We start from the raw sequence: 26,499 nt of genomic DNA, 5'->3' as shown, positions 1-26,499 counted from the left end.
GTTGAGTTCTGTCAGAGTTAAATCCATTGGACATCACTAATAAGCCATGTGAGCGATGACATTCTGTGGAAACCTCAACTTTTTGACTTGAAAGAAGAGATGTGTGGGTATGGCTGTGGGCACAAGGCATTAAGAATGACATTTTTCTATTCAGGCTCAGTGGAAGAATTCAGTACATGTATGCTGGCAAATCAGAAGAGTAACTGGGTTAAGTTAGGAGTTGATACTTGCAGGTGTGGCAAAACCCATCAATTTATTTTGTTTATTGTAATGAAATACTTACCGGTACTTGAGTTTTTGAAGTTGAAATAACAGATGAGGTTATAAAGTATAGTCGCAAACATTTCTGTGAATTGTTGAAAGATTATTTAGTCTCGCACAAAACACATTTCTAGTTGCACACAACACCCATTTTTAATTTGACAAGTCATATTTAAATAGGTTAAACAAATTCCCCCCTTCTGCTCATTGTGGTTCCAGCTTTTAAGTTTGGTTGTCACATCACTGAGCAAAGCGCTGAAGGAAATCAATTGTGGGTTTGTGTCCCATACTGCTTTATATGCACAAAATATTTCACACCTGAAAGCCACCAGTCGCTTTTACTCCCTGTATTTGCCTTGAAGGGAAGTAACATAAATAGCTGTTTGTCTGCATGCTTTTGTGGGGTGATATATTTGCGGTGAACTCAAAGTGTCTCTCAAAGAGGTTTGGTGATATGCTGGTTGATTAGACCTGTTAAAGATATGGGAGGCTGACACCTGTAAGTTTTTCTGTAAGGAAGAATTTTTTTTCACAATAAAAAGTTAAATTCCTTTATTTAAATATAGGTTGTGCTCATCACATCAGCCTAGCCAGGCAGTTTGGTTTGGTAATAGTCACATCTTCAAAATGCATAGAAAACAAATACACAAGTGAAACCAATGCATGTTTTGTGAAATACTTGATGTGATATTTAGTCACTGTTAGATGTCTACAGGTAGTACTTCTGCCATTGCACCAAATGTACTGTAATTAATGGTAACATAGTGGTGCTGTCTGTTTTAATGACTTTGACTGCAGTATCTGTTGCGTGTTACAGTTTCATGGACTATATAAAACCTTTTCCACAACTGTGACAAAAAAATGTGCTGATTTCCACACCCATTTGTGTCAAGTGCCAGAACAGAGATTGTCTGTTCACCTTGAGTGAAAGTTCTGAGCTTTCCACAAACAAACTTTGACCTCATGAACTTGACAGTGGAAGCGAAACTTCCTTTATTATTGTTTATGATTAGATTGCATTCAGAATATTTGGAAGGGAGGCCTGTCTTGCATACTGGAGTGTAGGACTCAAGCTCTGACTTGACAAATGCCCTACTGCACTGGAAAATATGGACAATAGTCACTGTAGCAGGTAGACTAAAGAGGAAAGCAACTAAAAGCACAGAAAAAACAAATGTTTATCATGCTATTTTACGTGAAGGTATAAAGGGAAAGAGTGAAAATTGAAAAGGGAGAATTCAGGATGTACATCTGAGCTGAATTAAGATGAGCTCATTGTGTACTGCAGTCGGTTTAATAGTGCGTTTGTAGAGGAACGCCCAGACTCTGTTCCCTCTCATTCCAGCGGGGCTGTGTCATCTCTGCCCCGGGGCCACCACACATGCAGGCTCCTGCAAAAGCAACTCACACACAGGGACATGCCTCACAGCTCTGGGGAGTGTAGGGATCACAATGCAGAGAAGTGTGGAAAAGGGGGATCAGAGGTGGACAGAAGAGAGGAAGAAAGGGATCAGAGGTGGATGGAGGACAGGAAGGGGGTAAGGAGGTAGATGGAGGAGAGGAAATGAGGGATCAGGAGGGTGGATGAGAGGGAATGAGGATGTATCGTATGTGAGCCCATAGGTACTCTTCCAGATCAGTGGCTCGTCGTGTAGAGGAGAGGATAAATGACATGTCTGCACAAGGGAAGGAAAGGATAGATCATGTTTGGATGGAAGTACGAACAAAATGGGATCTGAAGAATTAAGGTGCGAGAGAAAATGTAACTGAATGAGAGACAGAGGAGTGAGACAAGAATCAGCTGGCTGGAGGAGAGGAGAGGAGGGACAAAACATGCAGATGAACTGTTAAGTTTAAATTGATGAAGCGGTAGAAGGATGAAATTATTATAAGTGAAAAGAAAGCGAGCGGCCAGGTGCTGCTGAAGAGATACCAGTTTAAGTTGGAAGAAGACACTGCTGGTGCCGAGGACGTTCATTCTGAGTCACTGTTAACAGGGATACACTGACATCCTCTTTACTTTTTTTGAAATCAACAGACAACCTATTATGACTGTTTTTTGCCACTGGTGGTCTGCGAATGACAGCAGTATCTTATTTATTGAATCTTATTATTGAAATACTTCAACACTCCCACTAATTTCCTCCAGAGTATCATCCACCATTTCTCAACTCTACCCTGGCATGGCCTAGCTCAGCTTGAGGCACCCTCCCAGCATACGTCCCTCCCCTACCCAGCTAATAAAAGTCAGCTTGTGTCGTAACCCATTAAGACTGATTTATTTGATCAGATTCGTATTATTTCCTTACTCCAAACCCCATGGCACTCTCCTCCCACCAGTGATTAAAGGCAGTAAATCAGGGGAAGGTCCTGTGTAGTGTTTACTTAGAGAGCCAGGCAGCTGCAAGCTGTTTGAGGCCCTTGTTTCTCTCTCTGTTTATCACCGTTCCCATGGTGACTGCACCACCGTCTCCCGAGCGTCTGGAACTTGGCCCTGGGCTGCTTTGGTTACATTCGAAAGTTTCTAGCTGCTATGTCTGCCCAGAGCTCACGATGATTTCACCCGGAGAGGAGTGATCACAGCGATGTTGGACCAGTCAAAGAGGGAAAGAGAGGGAAATGAAAGAGGAGGAGAGGCGGGAGGGACAATATCTAGGGGTGGGCAGGCACAGGGTGGGGGGAGGGCCAAAAGCCAAGAGCATTACATCATTGCTGGAGCAGAGTCAGAAAGGGAAGGATATGAGTCAGTGGACTGACTGCTCCTCTCTCTCCCTCTTCTGCTCTTGTTGGATGGCTGCCAGGCCTCTTGTATTGAAGTCTCTATAGTACTTGAGTTGGAGTTGGGACTGTGGGGATTGGGACAGCAGAGCTTACTGTTTGTGCAGGATTTGTAAGTTCAAGCAACCAAATCCGGAAGGAGTGACGTTGAGACTTGGGCACCATGAGGGTACCAAAAGAGATTTCTAGAAGATTAGCAGGACAATGAACAGTTGTCAGTTCTGCCCCATCAGAGAGAAAAAGAGCAAGAGAATATTATTGGTAAAAAGTAAAAGAGAGGCTCATAAAGAAAAGTAGGAGGCCAACCAGTGATGTCATGGTGGACTGAAGCTTGAGGTGTGGTGGTGGAGGTGGTAGTGGTGGTGGTGGGGTATGGTAGTGATCCATGGGCGGGGATTGTGAAGGAGAGTTGGGCTGAGAGCAAGGCACTCAGTAATGTGAGAGTGCAGGGTCAGGACTGCAGAGTGTCTACCTGCTCTCCCCTGGGGCCCAAAGCCCAGGCTATTATCAGTCCCCTCAGTGGAGCCACAGCCTGTCATTATTCACTCTCTCTCTCTCTCTCTCTCACACACACACACACACACACACACACACACACACACACACACACACACACACACACACACACACACACACACACACACACACACACACACACACACACACACACACACATGCTCTTATGCACACATGAACACCCTGGACATGTATCTTCTAATTTTCTGTGCAACCTCATACATATTGTGTTCAGATGCAAACAGATGTAAACACAACAACCAGTTGAGCAGAGTATACCGCAGCCAGAACAGAGGAAAGAAAAAGGTTTAGTCAGGCTTAATATTTGTAATTTTTGGCTGTTTTTCACCTTGCAGCAGTACTGTTGGGGGTAGCATTGGTCAAAAATAAAGATATAAGTACAATAATATAAACAAACAACTGGCTTCCTTACGTTCCCGGGAGCTAATGTAAAATCTTCAGATTGTTTGTTTTGTTTGACCAACAGCACGGTATCTCAACATCACATTCACCAACATATAAGAAGAATGGAAGCAGGAAATCTGTCTTCTTTTGTAACAGATGATATCATGTGTGATAAGTGTTACTGAGTGTGTTTTTTGTAAATGAATGAACTCTTCTTTAATCAGGAATACATTCTTGCTTTTACAAATAGTGGCTATTTACTTCTTGTGAGGCTACGCTATCTACTGACATAATCCTCAGAAGACGTGTTGTCAGACGCTGGCTTTATTTTTCCTCCCAGAGGACGAGTGGGTTGTGTTTAGGTGAGTGTGGTGCTGATGGACATGCTGTTCACCCTCCTGCTCAGGCTTCTACTGCAGGTGAGCTTTGTTAACTCGCAGGCGCAGGACTACAACCTGCTCAGGCTTCAAAGGAGCCTTTCTTCTCCGAAGCGAGAGCCCGACCAACAACAATACAGCGACCCATCTGTAGCCTGATCTCTGAATGGTAGTTACTGCCACAGGTGGCTCTGTGTTTGTGAAATTTATTGCTCTATCTTTAGTGGAGGGAAGACTTGGGGAAAACATGACAACACAGCATTATTACTATGTAGTATTTAGATATCCCTCATGAAAATAATGCAACATTTTGTGACATTTTTTTTTTAAAGCTGTATATTGATTTTTCAGATTGCTTGTTTTTTTTCCCCCTCAGAAAATCTTGCTCTTTGGACAATCCTCATACTGAAGAAAGACCCAGGAAAACAGCGTTTACGTGCAGACTCAACAGCATCGCGACGCTGCTGTCTCATGACTGTTATTTCATCCTCTTGGACACAGGCACTCTATAAACTTGGAGGGAATCTGTGTTGATGTAGTGTGCAGCTACACTGCATACCTCATTGTACTTTCTTGACTTTTCCCATGTGGAAATGTTTGGATTTGCAGCGTTGCTCAGATGTCATACACGCTGTTAAATGAGTGTGATTGTGATAAATTGGGATGTTAGACAGGAATGACACACAGTTGGGATGGTAATAGTCCTGTGTGTATGGAGCAATCTAAAATGTCTTGAGCATAAATGCACATATTTAGGTCTGGAAAAATACAGGTATTTATTCAGGTGGAGGGACCATTTACCGTTCGCTACACCCCCTCCCTCATTTTGCCATCAGTCTCTGTGGTCAATTGATTATATGAGCGTGATGAACACAGTTAACCTAAATGCTTCTTGTTTGCACCGATATCTGAAATTTTAGGGAAAGACAGCTTTATTGACTTCCATTCACCCTGATGTTATAGATAACTGGGGAAATATTGATTCTTCTGATGCAGATTAAGAACCAACCCATGAATGTTTCTCTTTAAGCTGTCGGCTCAGAGCCATTGCTGCATGTGGGTGTAGCTGCAGCTGGGAATCGACATTCTTACTAGCAGGGATTTGGTGGCAGTTGTATAAATGATGTCACCACATGCAGATGGAGTTGTCTGGGTGTTTGGATGACTGCAGCCATGAACAACAAGGACTGTCGTTAAGGGTTTTAAATAGGAACTAGTAATGTATTTAGGATTGTCCACACACACACACTTTTGTGGTCATCATGGAGAATTTCTCCCAAATGAATGTTACTCATTCCTCATCACCCTCTTTTTTGGTATCCAGAGTGGTATTTGAAGTGTATTTGATGTTTTTTTGAAGTGCTTCCAGGAGTTTTGAAAGACTGAAAAGTGATGGGAGAAATTGAATGGATAAGAAATTAATAAATACATAAATGAAAATATGAATGAGGATGAAACAGAACTTTTGTCTGATGAACCTACATTGTACAGTTGCAAGAGTTCAAGGGTTTTTTTGCAGTTAAAGACTCACAGGTTAATACTCTCTCCTCCTAATTGGTCTATCCCTGACAAAATCTAGTTTGACCGTCACAACTTAATTTTATTCCCATTAAAAGTTCTGAGTTTTTTTTTTAACCTGACAATAAATATGTTCAAAGAATTGAATTTTACATATTTAGTAGTTTATTTTATGTTGTTGGCTTCCATTTATGGATTTATCTTCACATAGTGTCTAACCAACAACAGAGCGATGTGTTTGTGGTTTAACATTCCATAAATAAAACATGTGTATTTATTTTCTTCTTCACTTTCAAACTCCTATCTGCTTGTAAAGGCAGCAAAATGTGACTGAAAAGGAAGATAAATAATCAGATTTTCTTTTTCAAACTGCTGCTTTTGAGAATGTTTAAATGAGTTTTACCACATTTACAAACAGTTTCAAACCTGCTTGTGTGTGTGTATATATAAACAGTGGTGTGTTGGTAAATGTTACTACATGATAAAGCTAAACTAACTCAGAACGTCTGTCTGTCTGTGGCTTTCTTCAGGCCTGTCCCTGGCTCTCTGTCCTCGTTGCTGCACCTACGAAACAGACAGAGACAGCCTCTGCCAGCCTCCATGCCTGGAACCCTGCCAGACCCCACCATGCCTGGCTCCTCCGCCGTACTGATGCCTGTGAGTACAACAACAGAGAGCACAGCACTTTTGCTTATGAGTACACTCACAAACACGAAGGGTAAGTCACTCTCATTTGTGACATCAATGTGAATGATGAGATTGAACAACAACTGCACAACAGTAAAAATGTTTGCAGTATGTGATGGTTTCTGTAACTTTAAAAATTACAGAAAGTAAAGATTCTACCTTTAGACTATATTTTAGCCACTTACCGGACCCATAATAGGATGCAGGGAATGATAATAACTCAGGGAAAGCTCTTCATATCAGGATTCTAATGATACAACATGTGCTCTCATTGTAATATAAGACAGCCTGTGTTTATGGTATGGAAAAAAAACCCCTCCCATGTTTATTAAATTAAGAACTAAGTGACTTTGGCGAAGATTGACGGTTCAGGAAAGGGGTGCAGGTTTGGGTGATATTTTTACAAAAAACACACTTAGTGCAATTAAGGCTGTGTGTCAGGTTTTAGGTCTGATTCTCTGTGGACGAGAAAGGTTGGGGGCGGGGGTCAGGCTGGGGTAGGGGGAGGGGTTGTTGGAGAGGGGTCATTCTCTATGGAGAGTGCAACACCATCCAGGGTTCAGCTGCTGGTAGGCAACAGCTTACCCCCATAAGCATGCAGCCAATCACACAGAGGTTTCTTCTTTCCTGTATTCTGTGTGCTCAGTGAACACTGCTTTTATTATCACCCTGAACCGGTGACCTATCACCTCTGTCAGCTGACCCAGCTGATTTGATCACATTTAGGACTACCCTGACCAGGATCACTCCGACACAGGCAGGAAGACAGATTCTGATGCAAAATTACTCCCTCCGTCATCACTGTATTAACACATCCTGCACCTAGAGGGATGGGGTTTTTTTGTGCTAGTCCGACTAACACAAAGCACACAATTATCAGAAACACACCGCACATCACTGTTGCGCGGGCTTCCTGTGTTAAGTCCCTCTGTGCTGGCTTCCTGTTTTGGGTCAGCTCCAGTAATCATCACACAGAGTTGTGCACGGGGCAGCCTGTCATGTGAAATCAGGTTCTCATGTTCTCTCATCTCATCCCCCATAACCTACTTTGCAGGAATAGGAGTCCCATATTTTTAAATTCTCAATGTCTGCATGTAAAAACAGCATAAATATCTCATTAAGGCATGGGAATCGCCATAAATATTACAAATCAGAGTTAAACAACTGTTATTTTTTTAATTGCCTCTTCTTGTGTAAAAATATTTTTGGGATGTGGAGTGATGTGTCGATACTTGTGAGTGTGACTGTTATCATGGTGTTGTAATCTTCAGATGGAGAGACAAATGTCCATGGGCTCTAATATGATGGGTATGCAAGGACCCACCCACAGCAGCTCCTGCTCTTCCACTCACATTCCAACCATGCACTCAGAAGCCAAACTAGTAAGTAGTGCATGTATGTATTCACACGGACACACAGTTATGCACACACATACACAAGTGCTTAGGCTCAAAGTGTTGCAACCTCTTTTCCATTGGACTGTGCCAGCAAAGCTGTGCTCTTAGGTCTATGTGGATTTCATCATTTGGTGTGTAATCAAAGCTGCGTCTGAACCTGCCAGTGCAGCACTGGAGACTCTGGCTGGAATAAAGGGCCCTTTATGCAGTTATGGCTGGGCTGCCCACTGACTGCCTGATGTATATCTTAATGTACAGAACATGCTGTATAGCTCCTGCAACTTGTTAGCACTAGTTTAACACAGCAAGGAAAAAAATCAAATGACATCATCCTTCCCAAAACACACTGAATAGTGGGAATGAGACCTACAGTAACTGAGGTGGAGAGAGATGGAAAGGAGACAGGTTGTGAAAGACTGGAAGGCAAGAACGCTGAAGTGACATAAACCTTCCTCTATGAATGACTTTGCATGCTAATACTGCGAGTGACTGATATTATACCTTTGATGAATGTCAAATACAGGAACATCTACACTGTAAGTGATATGAATTGATAAATAACATGACCACTACCTAATAAATAACTGTATATAAGGCACTGTATCACCAAATCCAAGTGTTGTAACTGGGAAATCAAAAAAATCACAGGACATTGGCTTCACTTTGTGTTTGGAAAGGTTTGCTGATAGCTGAGTTTGCTGGAGAGAACAAATCTTGTGAAGGGAGAGAGGGAGCGAGAGAGGAGGTAGCAGAGGTCATTAGAAGAATTATTGCTCTGATAGAGGAGAGCAAGAGCATTCCCAGGGCATTTAATTCTCCCTCTTCCTCCTGCTCTCTCAAGATTGATTGTCTTTGTAGTCTTTTGAATCTCTTCATCTGTTCCTATGGTAACACGCTGGGGTAACACAATATTAGTGTATTAGGCTTATCTCTCCTCTGGCCTTCATCCAGACAAGTCTTACCCTTTTTTTTTTCTCTCTTCCTATCTATGTAATTGAATTGTCGATGCTCTGTTAAGCCTCCCATAAACATATGCAGTCACTAAATGGCTGCAGACCCCTTAACTATGCAACTTTCTGGTCAGCCGGCCCTTCAGGCATGAGGTACAGGTGACCAAATGTGGATCAGTTGAGATTCTGATCCCCAATGTGTGAACATATCTGATGGAATTCCATGATTGTGGACATAAAGAGAGAGAGTAATTGTGTTATCAGGGTGTGATCTCCAGTGAGGGTTCCATAAGCATAGACGCGGCCTCTAATGTCTGTAATATCCACGGCCAGGCCGGGTCGATAAATACGGCTTTGCTATCGGATAACTGGGCCATGATCAGGCCCATGTGTCCCTTGCAACATTCTCAGTCCGGCGCTAATCGCATTACCCCCGCCATGTTGACTTTCCACCAATGGGAAATCTCAGCACTGTAACCCCAAACCCCCAAGACACGGACCTGGATGCACTCTTTCTGGTCAGTGTTATTGTCGTGAGAGAGCATAAGGGGATTGAGATGGACTTTGATAGATATGGAGGAAATTTAGAGACAGAGAGAGTGAGGAGGGGAGTTGAAAGACAAGAGATGGTATTGATAATGTGACACTCCAAACAGTAAGTGAGGATCAGAAACTGGAGAAATTGTGGATGATATGAAGGGACTGGGGCCTGGTTTCCTTTACTATTTTTTTCATCAGTGTATGTGTGTGTGTGTGCCTGCACATGTGTGCGTGTGATTGTTTGATATTTTGTTGTAACTGGAAGCTTTAGCAGGATTAACCCTCCCCTGCCAGAAAATGCATGCCCAGAGCCTTGGCTAATGAAGGCTAATTGATTTTGTGGTGGGCCCGAGCAGTATGGAGGCCTGTCTCTAGTGTAAATAGTTAATGAGCCGGAGGACTGCTGTGGCCCCATGGGGACCCATATCTCACTCAGAGCTCTCTGTTTGTGCTCTCTAGGCCAAAGATTGTATCTGTATCAGTGCCCATCTTTGTTCTCCTCTATCTCTGATTTTCTTCTTAAGTGCCATCGTTTGAGTGGTACACCAAAGCCCATCGGTGTAGTAACTGAATTTGTATGTTTCCCTTATTGCTTTTAGGCTGTTGTGTGGGAGTGTTGCTGAGATCGGAGTGTTTTATTGGTGTTTTTCTTCTTGTGAAGGACTGGGTGCTCATGGTGCCGGGTGTGGTTCTGTTCGGCTGTGTTGTGGTCAGGGGAATAGAATGGTGTGTGTTGTGTGCAGGAGGTTGTGGGAGAGTTGACCCTCACAGCGTAGAGGAAACGGTGCAGAGAGGAGGCCAAGTTCCACAGCATGCCGGCCAAAACATTACATCATCACCCGTAGAGCCTTGCAAATAGTCACACACATGCACGCACACACACACATACACACACACACACACACACACACACACACACACACACACACACACACACACACACACACACACACACACACACACACACACACACACACACACACACACACACACACACACACACACACACACACACACACACACACACACACACAGGAATGAACAATGACTGCTCTAGCTCTGTATCATCCTCTTTGCATGGTAACGGCCATTAATTCACACATATGCTGCCAGACACTGTGAAGAACATGCATGTACAGACCACATGCAGATGTAAATGTGGAGCGGAGCGGAACAGAGTTCTAGAACTTTCTACTCACTTGAATGTTCTGTTAAATTTTACTCAAGTACAGATTAAAAGTTCTAAAAAAGAAAAAAGGAGCTTTCATTTTTATGATACAGTACATTGCTGAAAAGAAATAGGAGGTAGAGGAAGAATAAAAAAGGATGTATATGAATATTGTTTTTACTGCAGGGCTATTAAATTAAAGAGCACATTTAGACTAAAAGAAAAAGTTCATTAACATGTCATCATGTATATATCGCACCCCAGAGCCCATGACCACGGCAACAATATACTGTAGTCCTTTTTATAGCCTTTGTACAGCTGATTATCAATTAATAAACCACCTCTTCCTCTGTTTAGCGTTCTCAGAATTAAAAGCAGGCAAAACTCAGCAGACAATAAAGAAGAACAATTATGTGAAGTGAATTAAGTAACCCATCACAGATTAAAGCATGTACATCTGTAAACAATAGCAACTTTACAGAGGATGCAGCCTCAAATGCACTTATTAAAGCAAGAGGAGCGCTAGCCAAGCCATCCAACATAATTCTTTATTTTACTGCAATGTTGTCCTCAAACTTCTTACAATTAATGTAATTTTCTTTATATCCACCCTGACACTGAGATGCATGTACAACGCTATATAAAAACATGTGCATTCATTCATTGTATTCTCATTTGAAAACCTGCTTATCCTGCTCAGATGATTTGATATCTTTGTTTCTATGATGAAAAGCAGCATTCTCATCTGTAGCAAGGGAAGCTCAAACAAACCCTTATCAAGCTGGCTCTGAAAACATCTGCTCATGCCAGCAATGGGACATGACTCGGCTCATGTCAGGGAGACTCAAAGTAGTGGAATTTGGCATTGTTTTTTGTGTGCCTTCTAAATGAGCTCCATGCTTTCCACACATCCTGCTCGCCTGCTAATTTCAGATAGAAGGGCTCGTGCATGAAAATGTGTTACCTATTATCTCCCAATTATGTATTGTTTACATTGTTACTAAGGACAATACATTTGTCACTAAGAATCAGGCTAGGTGCTGAGTTTTTTATGAGGTAAACAATACTATATGTTCCTTCTTTGCAGCTTTCTCTTTGCTGCAGAGCTGGCACTAGATTGGTGGATGACATAATTCCTGGCATGCTCTAAATGTACTCTTTTTTACTTGAGGAGGGGAAAAACAGTGTGTCTCTTAAAGAAACATTTCATAGGACACAGGAGGACCAATAATCAAAGTGTTTCTATGGCCTTGGACATTTCATTTACACAACCCACACTGTTCTTATGTTACAGTATAGTTGTAAATTACAACAGGCATTTGAGTTAATAGACTTAAAGATCAAGTTTTTCCATTAACTGCAAACTAGAGAAAAACTTGAATGTGTGTACATCCTGTTCAGAAATTCAAAGGAGAGAAAACTTGTGATGCTGCCACAGATGTGCCAGAATTCAACTCTGCTATGTGGTGATTGATACAAAGATTATCTCACAATCAAGTCATTTGTATGCAGTTAAATCATTAGCATACATGCTAACCCTATTACATGTTCCATTCATTGTCCTCCAGCATAGTTGGGGAGCACCTCTAGCTATACCTTTTGTTGTGGGGAAGAGCAACGCACACACAATAGGAGTCCAACCCTAGGCAACATCTGTATGAATGTTATGAATGTTGGCATTGTTAGGGTGTGATGTCATTGGATAGGGACGATTAGCTGACAGCACCGCTGAAACCTCAGGCTGCTTTTCTGGGCCCAGATGTATGTCTGTACATATTGTATGTATTTGAATGCTCCCATTTTGTCTGCAAATGTCTTGCTATCAGTTTATTGGCAACCTCTGGAGATTATTCCTGAGAGTAATAACACATCTGTGGATCAAGTGGGCTAAAACAAACCATAAACTTAGCGTTTGCACGTAGTATTTGATACAGATCTCTTATGTACATACATGTGGTTAGTTAAGTAAACATGTGGGTATGCAATAAGCGGCAGTCAAACGAGGACACAGGACACAAGGCACAAGGGAAGCTTTCCTGGGATGTATTGTTGCATAAAGAGACTGGTTGCTGTCAGTGTTTTGGATGCAACAAGAGCTTCACAAATGATAAACATATGATGTTTCTCTCTATTGCTATGGAGAGTGGAGTGCAGGATGGAGGAGCTGTTGGATCAATACATGCCTGCCAGTTTATCAGTGTTGGACACAGACCACGTAGGGGCCCCTCTCTGTTGCTTCTATTGTGTTACCAGTGCAAAACTGTTTGGTTTGTCAGAACCACACTGAGATGCTCTGCAATAGTCCATCCAAGTACGTAAATGATCACGCTGTGTTACAAAATGCTTGGCCTGTCATCTGACAAGCTGTGTTAGTGCTGTTCATCAATAGAAAGGTTTGTTTGTTGCATTTAAAGCTGCTGCTTTCACAGGTTAATTTACCTAATTTTTGCTTCATGTACAGATGAAGCCAGAATGATCACTTATGAGATGTACTTTCTTTTATTTTTTCCACTTGCAATATACAACTGTGGAGTTCAAGTAACTATTTGACTTGGAACAACAGAATTTGACCAAGGCTAAAAGCAATTGTCATTGTCTATTGGTAGTTTGAATGTAGAAAACGTACATTTACATTGGAATGTATATTTTGCAGGGATTACAATTTGAAAAAAAGTGACTTTTTAATTTAATTCTACATAAATACATAGATCTGTCAATTGAAAGTGAAAAAAGCAAAACATATTTTGTAGCTGAGTAGCCAGAGTTGACGTTGTAAAGCTAATATACCTCAAAGTCTATTGAGGCCCGTGTAGGTGTTTATAATTGAGTGGTTACATGTGTCTCTGTGCTTGTATGCTTAACCCTCTGCAGTCTTTGTGTGTGACCGTGTGTGGGTGGGGTTACGGGCAATGGCGACATAGAACGTTTCATCTCCTTGTCTTTGGATGACTGTGTGTTGTTTTAGCTGTGCTGATGAGAGGTGTATGTGAAGGCCATTTGGTCGTGGTTCAGGGCCTGTGAATAAGAAGAGGTTCTGATCGAGCCAAGCTTGGGTAAACCAGCTGCCGTCACCACATTGGACAGACTGGACTAGTCCAGCTGCTGAGAGCCTCGATAGAGCCTGACCAGTGAACGCGATACCCTCACGTCTCCAGAGTGACCATTTAAACACTGAGGAGGTTTTTGAAAAAGGATTTTTGGTTCAGAGATATTATGTCTGATAAAACATTGTCAGTATTGATTGGGTAGATCACTCATTTCAATACTCATGTATTAACTGTTACATGAATATTAAATCATGGCTGTTTACATCCAAGTGATTCTAAATGACCTGTGATTAATCCAAAGCACAAGTTCAGGGCTTTCTCCTTTTAAAGCCTTTGTTTCTTTGACAAAAGAAACAATTTGTATTGAGTCATTTTAACATTTTCTTACCACTGGACAGTTTCTTGTACTTTTAGGCATTCTAACTGTATACGATCCTCAACAAATGCTGATATAAATACCTTTAAATATGTTGTTTTATTATCCCAGGAGCAATTAGGCTGAAACGAGTCATCATGTTTCAAGATACTTTTACTATATTATGACACGTAATTTGCCGGTCACTTTTAATGCCTCACATTAGGACATGTGTTGATGTTTGTTGTTGTATCGATGCTTTGTCCGTCTCACTCTGACACATTCTCTGTATTCAATGTAGTGGGTGTAGTGATGATAACTATGTAGGCTGCACTAAAGCAGGGCTTTACAATAGAGGGAACAGTGGTGATATACAGACTGGAGTCAGAGGCCCATCCATTAACTTGACAGGGTGGAGAAGCTGCCAAGAGTATGAGCGCATTCTTTGGAGCATGCTCCTCTGTGGGTGTGTGTATCGCTTCACCCATACTGCCACAGTTCCCTCAATCACCACCAGAACATCAGGCCCTGGCAGAACAGCCTGTCTATGTCCATCTCCCTGGCTGTGTCTGGAACCACAGGGAACCAAGAGGGGAGAGAGGGGGTGACATGGCAGCCCGGTGCTCTCCTCAGACAGCCTGCCTTGCCATTCCCTGAGGAAATCAGTTTAACAGTCCCCAGCTCTTGGCAAGCAGAGGAAGAGGGGGTGGAGGAACAAGGAAGAGGTGTGTGCGCAAGAAAGAGAAGCTGGGGATGTTACTGCCTCTCTGTGCGAGAGGGAAATCTAATAAAATCGAACTAATGGGGATGTGGAGTTTTAGGGCACAGAGTGGGTTTTGCAGACAAGCACTGGTGGGTGGTGGTGTTGGAGGTGAGGAGGATAGAATTAGATCCTGTGAGTGCTTGGCAAAAGAGCAATTCCTGCTTTCATTTGCAGATGGTGAACCATTGTCGGGTCTCCAATGTCAGTCGGGCCCACAAAAAAATAACTGCCAGGAAAATTACAGCTATGTGTATATATTTTGCAGTCAGAAATTATGTCTGCCTTGTTAACGAAAGGCTGATATAGACACACAGAAGCTTTATTGTTTCTGAATGGATATGTAAGCAAGAAGTGGAAGATCTCTATTCGAAACTTTGAACCTTTTGCACTTAAACTGTGACTCCTCAGACTGGTTAAAGCTGTCTTAACTCCCTGCAAGGCGCCAGAAGGACACAGGTGCCCACATAGAACACCGCTCCAATTTTAAGGGGGATAAAAGTGCTCACCCTGACCTCAGTGTGTTTGATTTACCCATCCTCAGACGGGTGTGGTCTCTTCCCTTTGTACCTGCTCTGTGCTCTTTCTTTCTCCACCCAGGGTTAATAGATATGAAGTCATCTGTAGAGCAGAAATCTGAGTGTGTTCTCAGGATGTGCCCAGAGCACTCACGGGGACATCACTCAAAGCCCGTTGTGTCAGAGAGGAAGCAGCCATTAATAAATATCATTAATGGGTGATCACCTGGTATCCCTGAAACCACATAAATGAGAGAAGCCTAAAAAAGGGAGTAGGAGTGGAGAGGTCAAGGGGCAAAGGTCTGACAGAAGACCGCTCCCCTTTGGACAAAAGACGGCTGAATCAGGGATTGTGTAACAGTGGGAAAATCAATGTGCAGTGTGAAATGTATGCATACACTTAGTTGATAGATTTAACCTGGTAGTCGCTGACATATCAACTCATAGTTAAACACTACTCATCCTGTTGTTGTGTCTGCCATGTTTTTACCCTTTTCAACAACAGCAGGGCAGACAGTGGTTGGACAGACTGTATCACCAAAAGCTAACACCTGCACTGGTTTAATGACTGTTTTCTACAGCGGCCATTGTTACTGCAGGGGAAATGTATATGTAAGTGTGTGTGTTATTACAGTAAAATGCATATGGTGGTTAGGTTCTCCTGTTTAGCACAGTCTGGGTAGATATAACCATGTGTTAAAGAGTCATTAGGGAGCTGATGAAGGTGTTTAAGAATCACAGCCTGCTCATCATCGCCCTGCTAATGTCCTGTAGCTGCGTCACTGTGGTTCTTGACTTTAAGACTTAAGTTTTGGTCAGGCTGAGTCTAACCCAGCAAGAGTCTTATGTTCACCTGCAGCAGCAGAAGCAGGCATTCGTGCAGAGATTACAACAGGAATACGTTTTTATCAAGGTAAGGTTTTTGAATCACAAATTTGCCTTTAAACTGGGGTGTGAGTATATAGATTTTGTACCTATTTAAGTAGTCTGCTTGCTGCTTGTTCCTTCTCCTGCTTGTTGTGTTTGGAGGTTTTCTTCAGATTCACTGTCTTGATTCAACAACTGAACCTTAATCTATGCTTAGTGTCAATATTCACATATGTTGTTTTTAACTATCACCACTGAGCTTTCATCATCACACATTTTTGACCTGCCTTTTTAGTGGGCTGCTCTTCACATCCAGGCTAATTCAGTTAATAAAGAGATAGCCCCACACCACCAGCTGGAAAGCTCTCAGAGACACTGATAAATGAGTATCTGCTGTTAGATGGTAAGACATCTAATCATCCTCCTTCCTTGGCGCTCTCTCTTTTCTCTCTGTCCTTCTTCCTCTCTCATTTTTCTCTGTCTCTAACTCTCGCCTTCACTCCATTTGAGAATCCACACACAGATATCATTACTAGAGGTATACCTGTAGTTTGCAGATTCCTCTGTTTTGTTTTGTTCTGTTTTTTTTTTTTTTTTTACTCTTTCAGGTGTCAGTTGTATGAATAAAGGATGGGTGATTGTCAAACCCTGATTGTTTTTCCTTTGAATGTGAGGCATGGGACTCACCTGGCACCTGACAGGCGGATAGCTGAGGGGAAGGTGTTTAGTCGGGTCGTGATGCTGAAATGATGTCCTTGTCAACACTGGAGACAGAGATTGATGTCTCTTAGCGAGTTTTAATCAATTTTCTGTCATACCCCATCATTTAGTTGTTTTGGTTTGTGCATGGTTAAACCATGTCCAGATAGAAATTAAACACAGTTGATTTGTGCATGTGCAGACTGTAGATTATACTGCTGATGCGAATCATATATTCCTGTAAGTAAGATCCTTTAGCATGACTGTGAAACTGCAGACAGCTGCTGGCCTTCATTGTTGGTTTATGGAGATTGTTGGTATTTTAACCCATTTCTTGCTGGTTGCAAAGAATATAAATGGTGATTTCTGAGAGTTGTGTTGCCAAGACTGTGATGAAGGAGGTTATCAGGGATGAGGGTGCGAGTAGATGGAGAAAATATTTAGATCATCAGTGGAAAAATTAAAATCATGTGGCTCCAGATCTGTAGAGCACAGTACATCATGTCATGTCAAGCATATCTGTCTGATTGACAAGCAGAAACTACACTCAGTCAAACTGGTTTAGCAAGGTCCTAACTTTGCTGCACTGGTTTCATGTGTAGCACTTTTGCCAGCTATGGAAACCCAATGAAAGACAACTACAGTATTGGTAAATACTTTCACATTTGTATGTTGGAGTCGGGATCAGAAACCTCAGTCATAACTACCTAATTGATCCCTGCAGGAAAATTACAGTTTTGCAGCTGCTCTTATTGAATATCAGTGGGAATGCAAGTAAAGAATAATTTCATAACTCAAAAATAGAAAAACATCTACAGGAGATTTAAAATGTTGTTAATACTTCCTAAAAAGTAACAGAATAATTGTGGGTTAAAGATAAGTAGGGGATACATCAAGATTACTTTAATAATACTATCAGGAAGTGTTGCATCAATAGATTGTTGTATTGTATTGTTGACTGTACAACAGTGTTTGAGGTGGGTCCAGGTAATTTCTCAGAGGGACACAGATTGATCTCCTGTGACACTGAGATTCATCTTGGTGGCATCATTCTTTCACTGAAAGCACTCCTAATGCTAACCAGCACCAGCATATGCTCTTTCTTCTTCCAAAATGATTTATTTGACTGTCTCCCCTCCCTCCTGGTAAAAAGCTTTCCACTCATAGACAGTCTGAGAGAAGAGAAGAGCGCTGATGTTGTGCTCTGGTCATGTCTTAGCATAGTGATCCAGACCAGCTGGATGCCATTCCCAATGGGAATCATGAATGTGAAGGTTGTTAAAAGATATGGAGGCATGGACACAGCATGGACTTGCTGACAGCAGCTGGGAGAAGGGGGAAGGGAGCAATGAGAAGAAAGACAGCACTGGGAAAGAAAATTAAAAACTTTGTGGAATTCACAACAGTAGCCTTGAAATGAATTCTTTAGTTTTCAGGTTTATTGATACTTTTTTGCTGAAAGTGGAAAAAAGCATAGAAAGGATCTAATACCAGACTTTAGTATTATTTATGTCTGTGGAAATAAGAGGTACTCTTTTCACATGTAAGTTTATTAAAGTAAGCTAAGTAATCTAAATGTCCTCCATTTAGATTACTCAACCTGGCATTCCTAAAGCTTTGGAAATGTAAGTATGTTCACGGAGACTTGGAGTTTTTCATTTTGTCTGGGTTTTAGTACCACGCATAAGGTTGACGACATATGTTGGCACTTGAATGTTTGGATTTGGATTTTTTTCCTGCTCTTGCAGTCGTCTTTATGTGATGCCCAGAAAAACAGAGTCTTCAGGAGAGGTGCATTCAGTAAACAGGGGTGGCACAGGTGCAGCTTGAGAGAGCCTCCGTCTGGTCTCCTTTCCAGCTCAGTCAGGGCAAAGTAGACCACAGGGTTAAAGCAACACACCTCCTGCTCAACTGTATAGTACAGTCTGAGGCTCTCACTCTACCAGCAAGCTAATCTCATAGGCAGACATTTAAATGCACACACACACACACACACACACACACACACACACACACACACACACACGCACACACACACACACACACACACATACACGCATGGACATTCACAGGCACACACATAAGGAGAAAGAGGCTATTAGGAATATGAAGGAGGGAGGGACTGGTTGATGGCAATCATGGAAGGTAAAGCAAGAGAGTGACAAGGCTGAAGGAGAGACAGAGGACAACCTAAGTGGCTCTGATTTGTTCTCTTGACATATGGATTTATAGAGCCTTTCATCATCTCCCAGTCAGTACATGAAGACACTATATAGTGTTAGTATTTATAATCATCATAATGAAAGATAAGTGCATGAATAAACTTTTCTAAATATAAAAAATAAAAAAATAATAATGGAAACCCATTTTGAAAATTATGTTTGGTGTCCATCTTGTCTACTCAGAGGCTGAAAGCTGCACTTTCACACCACCCGGGTGCCATTGCCAACGGCAACATGAACTCCATGGGCCATATGATGGAGATGATGTCATCACGGCAGGAGCAAGGCACACACCATCACATGCACTCACACCCGCACCAGCACCTGCAAGCTCCTCCCCACGCGTACCAGCACCACGGCCATCACCACCACAACCAGGGCCACGGTCAGAGTGGACACCACCATCCACAGGGACACAATCCCCACCACAACTCCCACAATCCACACCTGCATCCTGGGCACCCGCACCAGACCTCACCACACCCTCCAATGCACTCCTCTTCACATGTAAGCAAAGCCTATCCTTTGTTGAACCTTTGTAAGCCATCTCAAATTCAGTAACACATTAAGAACACTTAATTAAATCCTCTTATCTGGGAGCCACTGTATAGGTAACTAAAGCAAAAGCTGGGGTTTTGCAATTCTTAGCAGTAGTGACCATCACCATAAGTTGTTTAAAATAGCAGGAGAGCCAAAATAAATGAAAAGTACATTATGCACAAGCACACTTCAGCCATAATACCATAAAGTTTCCTGGCAACCACCTCAAAGATGGTTTTTCCTTTGTGGTTAGTCAGATACAGGTCAGTTTTGAACACCAGCCATTGAGTCAAGTCAAGTCTTTTAATTTATGTAACATTTAAACACACAACAGTTGAGCCAAAGTGCTTAACAGCAGTAGTCCCTAATCTTTTTTCACGCCATGGACTGGTTTAATGTCAGACCAAAAAAGTGCAAACACGATAAAATGATACGACCAGCTTTTTCTTCTCTCCTCATTGTTTTTTTTTTTAACCTTATGCAAAGGTACTCTCCAAAGACATTTGTTTTGTTCATTTTGCTTGCTTGGGAGTTAATTTAATTCACCATTAATGTACTGTATTCTATCTTACTGGCTGGAGCGGCCCTTTAAGAAGGTAGCCATGTGACCGAGGCAAGCATCTTGAGATGCGTTGATAGTGAGTCATAGACAGATGTGGTGGAGGGAATCTGGTAATTTTGCAAAACAAAACATCATTCAGAATCAGATTGTAAATAAAACAAAAATAAGTAAGTTAAGTATTCCCTCTGTACGGCCTGGTAACAACTGACCCACGGACAAGTATACACTAGTCTGCGGCTCAGGAGTTGGGGACTATTGTTTTACAGGTATGGCAGGGAAAGCAAAACATTATATATGCCTTGAAAATACAGATGAAGTGTACAATACTCCATAAATACATTAAATAAATACAATATAGCAACTGACAAAAGAGGGGATGAAAAGGAACTAAAATGAATTAAAAGCAAGGGAGTAAAAGTGTGTCTTCAGGTTAGACCTAAAACTGGCAAGTGTCACATGATTGGAGTTAGAGGGAATTCCAATTTTTGGGCAACTACAGAAAGAGGTTGGACCCCTCTGGTTTTTAAGCATGTCAGTAAAGGTTCATAAGGCCACAAAGTGACCTTTATAAAAGATGCACAGGACTGTCTTTTCAATAATATGCTCCACACCTGCTTTTTGTGGCTACAGCAATCTCCAGGTGCTAAAGACATTTTGGACACGCTGGTCCTGATTGGTGACCTGACAGACTTGGCTAATGCTCCTGGAACATCTTAGCTATGAATACATTTTGTTACATTTTTACTCTAAAGTCTAAAATATTTCTCACATTCAAAGAATAAAAATAGAATGATGTGTCCTTGCATTGTCCTACTCCCTCTGCAATGCCAAGCATTTTGGACGAAGTACAGTCAGACATCAACAAATGCAATCCACTGTATGTTCCAAAAGTATCATTAAAGCATTAAATCAACATTCTCTGTAGGCACAGTGGCCATTAAACTAACTTATATTTTCCATGGTTCTCATAAAAATGGTAATGATCTGAAGACTGAAAACACTTGACCTTGCCAAGTTTATGTCAAGATCTGTCAGTGCAGGTGCAGTCTTAGAAACAAGTCTTTTGACTGTGTCTGATGGTGTTAGTCTGAGTGGAAGTGGGCGGTGGAAAACTGGCTCCTGACACCTCTTTACTAAGGTGGGTAGGCTGGTGAATCAACCCAGTCACTCACTCTGTCACCCCTGACACTCAGAGGCACGAGGCACAGCCAAATGTTGTTTTTGTAGGGAAGCTGCCAGACGTGGACAAGCTGCTGGAGGTAATGTATAGATGCTTGTTTTGAGGGCAGTGGAGCAGCAGACAGGTGGCTGGGCCTGTTTCCATGTCTGTTGGTATGATGGCAGACACTCATCAATTTAAGAAAACAAACAAACCACGCCCTGTGTTTCAGATGTCACCTGCAACCCAGCAGATACAACCAACGCAGACGCTGCAGTCTCCGCCCCCGAGCGGCCGGCGTAGACGGGTAGTGGACGAAGACCCGGATGAACGTCGACGGAAGTTTCTGGAGCGGAACAGAGCGGCAGCGACCAGATGTAGACAGAAGAGAAAAGTGTGGGTGATGTCGTTAGAGAAGAAAGCTGAGGAGCTCACTCAGACCAACATGCAGCTTCAGGTACTGACTGAACGTTGGTTCAGAATTACAACCTGCAAAATCATCAGTTAGAAGTTGAAGAATGTGTCCCACATTGCATCACAAATGTGATAAGATGTGTGTACATAGAACTTTTTGCCTTCAACACGGTGTCAATACTGTAAATAAGTATTGATGATTCCATTGTTTTCTGCATACCTTTGTACAGAAGAAAAGGTCAAATGAGCATATATTCCTGATATGCAGCTTGAATTAGACCCACCCTGCCTGGGAAAACTCCACGTCTCAAATTTGTAAAGCAGTATTTCTCTCAAAAATGTGAAGTTTCAAGCCAGAGTTATGAAATAAATCTGATGATCATTCAGTATCAACATGTGGTAGTCATAATAAAAAATGCATTGTTATCAACACACAGATGCCAATAGTTACAAAGGTATTTAAATTATACCCCACTTTAAATATGGATTAACTTAAAATGTTTTGGTTTTCTGCTTCTCAGAATGAGGTGACCATGCTAAAGAATGAAGTGACCCAACTCAAGCAGCTTCTCCTCACACACAAGGATTGTCCCATCACCACTATGCAGAAAGAGTCCCAAGGTTACCTCAGTGAGTAGCTTAAACATGAACACAGACACAGACACAGACACAGACACAGACACACACACACACACACACACACACACACACTCAACATTTGAAACATTTGCAGCACCTTCATCTGCGTGCCTTAGCTCTATGGTGCAGAGAGCACCGGTGTGAAGGTGCTCATTAGCTGCCTTTCCAGAGGAAAGGTTCACAGACTGAACTGTGATGGACACACAGTGACTGCAGAGACTTCGCTCCTACGTGCTGGTATCCAGCGCCCACACTCTCTGAAGCATTCTTCCTTTCACATGCTGGTGTTACACGCTCTGGTAGTCGGCTTGGACTGGGAGTTGCTAGTCTGAATCCCACATGAGATCTGTTTTTCCATCTGACAGCACCACTGCACACAGACGCTGACTGAGAAAGACGTCACAGGTTGAACATTGGCACCCAAATTCTCATGGATGTCCCAGAATTTCACTGATTATAATACTGCGTCTTGGCTCCACCATGTATAACATCAGAGCCCCACCCTTCGATACGGATACAAGTGACATTTCCATGTAATTAGGACAAGGCACCTCCCTGTGTGGCTTTAGCAAAGGAAAATAAGGCTCACATCCCCCTTGGCTGAAAGGTTCTTTTATACAGTAGAAGGCCAACTCCCAGACTGGGCTGGGAGAGATTTTCATCGATGAGTCTAGCTTGTGTGCAGATGTCACCTTCCATGTGTTGGCCTGTTTGTGGAGTTGAGTGATTCACTTTTCCATTTTTGTGTTAGCCATTCATGGTTCTTTTTTTATTAGATGACGGATGAGAATTTACGTGTTAATCCAGTTTTTTGTTTCATTTCCTGTCATCTGCGAATAAAGCTGATTCTTGTTTTACAATAATAACATTTGGTCTGTGTTTATTTTGATAGAATTGATTATGTCAGTTTGAAGGCTCTGTGTAGAGCTTTGAAGGCTGTAGTATTTAAATCTGCACACACACATACTATACGCACATGTCTCTGATGTCTCCTCAGGTCCAGAGAGCAGTCCGGCAGGCAGTCCAACACCCGTGTGCTCCCAGCAGCAGGTCATTCAGCACAACACCATCACCACGTCCACCACAACCGTAGGGGGCAGTAGTGTGCATGGGCAAGCCAACCACCGCACAGACATTAATCCTATCCACTAAAGGGAGGAGAGACAATAATCTCAGCTGTAGCCCCAAATAACCCTTGACCCTATTATCCTGCTTTCTGAGGGTTGCCAGCTGCAAATGCTGCCCCTTTTCCCATCATCAAGAAAAACCTCAAGGCCTGTGAGGCTGTTCTTAATACAGTAGCTACAGTATGTATTTTTATAGACCAACCTGAGTAACATATGTGTGCTATGGGCTGTTCCCTTTCTGTTTTAATCTCTTTTTTGGAGTGCTTTTACCCGAAAAGGGGTTTTTGCTAATCTTGTTCATCCTTGAAGGGACTGTCTGTCATGTGATGGTACAAATCGGACCACGGTGGTCATGGAACCAGAGGAAATAGACCTAAGCCACACCTCATCATCTCTATAAGGAAATGGTGCATCTCTATATGCCTGACGAACTGAAACATGAGTCACATTATTCTGTGAACAGTATATCACGTGTATGCAACAGACTTTAAACAGAAGTGGGATGATGTTGCCTTTACTTTGTTTTCTTAAATCAAGTCAGAATCAACTGATGTCTTAAAGACAAGGAATATGCAAGCAGGGCGAATGATTCTTTTCTTTCCCAGAAATGTAAATGACTGTTAAACTTTTCCCTGCCAGCAGTATTCTTTCAGAGTGTTATGAAGTACAGCATGACAGTGAAAACATGAACAAATGGAAGCAATACATCATAGTGTAGATCCTTTTCAATACATTGCAGTATTGATCATTGTTTCCACTTAGTGTCCACCTATGATCAGTGCGGCCAAGCCACCCTGTTTCCAAGGACATATGATGCTGTTACAGCTACCAAACTGTGCGCTGTGATACCAGCGAGGCAGCTCGGGAGTTTGAAACAAACTCCTCTGCTGTCCAGGACCAACTGAAGCTTTAACTAATATGGTCTGTTTTTAGATTCAAATCCCAAATCAAGATAACATTTGATTATGTGCGACTGCATTGAGTGGGCATGTGAATTATGTATATATGTGTTTGTGTTTTGTCTTCTTTCCCTGCAGAACAAAGTTCAGCAAAGTGTAAAGAAAGAAAAACAAAGAAGTGCATATGTAAGACGGTGACTGCAACCAAGTTTTGTTTTTTTCTTTGACTGGCATCCCACAACTGGCAAAGTGTTGTATAGTTTTTTACAGTGGAATTTATGCCCATTCTTTTCAAAATGTCACAATGTGCCTGAATTTTTCTGAAAGCCTTTCGTTTTGCTTATTTTGTGAGAGCAATATGCTGCTCTTATTTCTTTAAATAATCAAAAAAGTTGAATTGTCAGCATTTTATCCAGAAGCTTTCTCTGTTATTGACTTTGTTATGGATTTGTGCTGCTTGTAATGACAACCGAACTAGGAGAAAAAAACCCCCTCCCTATTCAACCTCTGACCTCTCCTTGCATCTCTTTCACTCCCCTTCTCAGACCTCCTTTGCAATTCAGATTGATGGTAGATGCACTGATAGTGATAAAGGCTTTACATATTTAAAATCTCCCTTACAGCCTGGAAACTCAAATTATTTTGACCACAACTGCTCTTTCTCTTTCACATGACCAGGAATGTCAGTTCATTAGCATGATGACCATAATGCACTGTGCTTTGCGGTAGGATGGATGAAATACATTCCACTGACAGGTGGAGTGATCACAGAGCTGTCTATGCACTTTGTCCTCTGTCATACCAGAGGGAAGAATAGCCATATTAAAGGTCCGAATAATCCTCAGTAATCCCTTTTTTCAAACACCAGCGAGAAACTTTAAGTGTGTTTGGCTTTATGGAGACACTGTGCCTGGCATACATCACGTCTTAAAAACAAGAAGGGAACCTAGACCTCCTGTTGTAGGACGAGACTTGATTGAAAGGACCGTGCCGAATTACGTCCATGCCGTTTTTATTCTGGAATTAACTCCAGCTCCAGTTTTGTGGGAAGATGGATTAAGAACACCTTTATCTTCATGATGGATTACATTCAAGTTTTGTCAAAGCATTCAAACTGTTGTCGTGTGTAGTTTGATGTGTGTGTTGATGTGACAGAGAAACTGACTCTCGTTAAAAGGGCTTTGTCGTACCAACCCTTCAAACTGATGCTTACCCCACCTTATGATTGTTTGACCATTCCAGATCAACCCCACGCATGTGAAAATGTGGCAACGACCTCAAAATACTTTCAACTGGAATCATTTGGAGGATCTTCTTATTTTAGTTGGTTATGAGAGTAACTAGTTTCATTTCTAACAGTAAATCCAGGTCCATAAAGACATTTGTTCCCGTAGAGGCAGATGAATAGACGGACAGCCAGATGTGCAGTGTGAGTGAGTCAGTGTTGGTTTGTGAGGTGGAGAGAAATTTCTACACATTAATGATTTTATTGTATTATTTTAAATATAAAAGTATAAATATTGTATATAATGTCATTGATTTCTGTAATCCTGTACATGTAATGCAACCACCTTTCTTTTTGAAAGGAGTCAATGTGTGGTACATGTTTGTAAATAATGTTTGCATAGCACTTGTTGCCTTTTGTTATACATCAAGGCTAATTTCAGCGCTTAAACACAATGTTTATATGTAATGTACTGATGAATTGATTCTTGCCTGCATAACTTTGTACATTTTTTGTGTGTTTGTCATGACATTATCCATTTAGTATTGCATTTGTACAGATGTTAAAGTATCACCGCAGTTACATTACGGTATGAAAATAAAGCACTTGTTCTGTAACATAAAACTAACTGATGAGATTGAATGTCGCACCTAACTCCACTTGAAAGCCGGTGACACTTTGTTCATGTGCAGATAAGAACAAAAATTAACCGACACACATTTGAGGAATTCTATTACCGGAGAAGTTACAGCCAAATAATCAGGAGTAACTTGTGATGCTTGTCCTTGAGCTGCTCATTAAATAGTTAGATGCTTTAAAGGTTTAGAATACTCATTAATTATTGAACTGTCTAGACATCTTGATAGTTG

The 26,499-nt window shown here is 41.8% G+C and overlaps 1 protein-coding gene across 6 annotated transcripts in view; it reads left to right on the top strand.

Annotated features, from left to right (window-relative positions):
* creb5b (cAMP responsive element binding protein 5b) overlaps positions 1-26,252 on the top strand; it is a 38,537-nt gene extending 12,285 nt beyond the window's left edge. For 4 of the 6 annotated variants that reach the window (XM_068323307.1, XM_068323304.1, XM_068323308.1 and 1 more), the window contains exons 6-11: positions 6,386-6,512; positions 7,814-7,924; positions 19,249-19,572; positions 21,559-21,783; positions 22,262-22,370; positions 23,377-26,252. In XM_068323307.1, the coding sequence (XP_068179408.1) occupies positions 6,386-6,512; positions 7,814-7,924; positions 19,249-19,572; positions 21,559-21,783; positions 22,262-22,370; positions 23,377-23,531 (1,051 nt within the window). In that variant the 3' untranslated portion in view covers positions 23,532-26,252. The remainder of the gene's footprint in view (positions 1-6,385; positions 6,513-7,813; positions 7,925-19,248; positions 19,573-21,558; positions 21,784-22,261; positions 22,371-23,376) is intronic. The other 2 variants (XR_011037044.1, XM_068323306.1) reach the window with 2 other exon arrangements.
* Positions 26,253-26,499: the final 247 nt, after the last annotated feature.

Source organism: Antennarius striatus, chromosome 9, assembly GCF_040054535.1.
Source record: "Antennarius striatus isolate MH-2024 chromosome 9, ASM4005453v1, whole genome shotgun sequence".
NCBI classification, from domain to species: domain Eukaryota; kingdom Metazoa; phylum Chordata; class Actinopteri; order Lophiiformes; family Antennariidae; genus Antennarius; species Antennarius striatus.
Note: the sequence above shows the minus strand (reverse complement) of the source record. Positions and strands in the feature narration are given on the sequence as shown.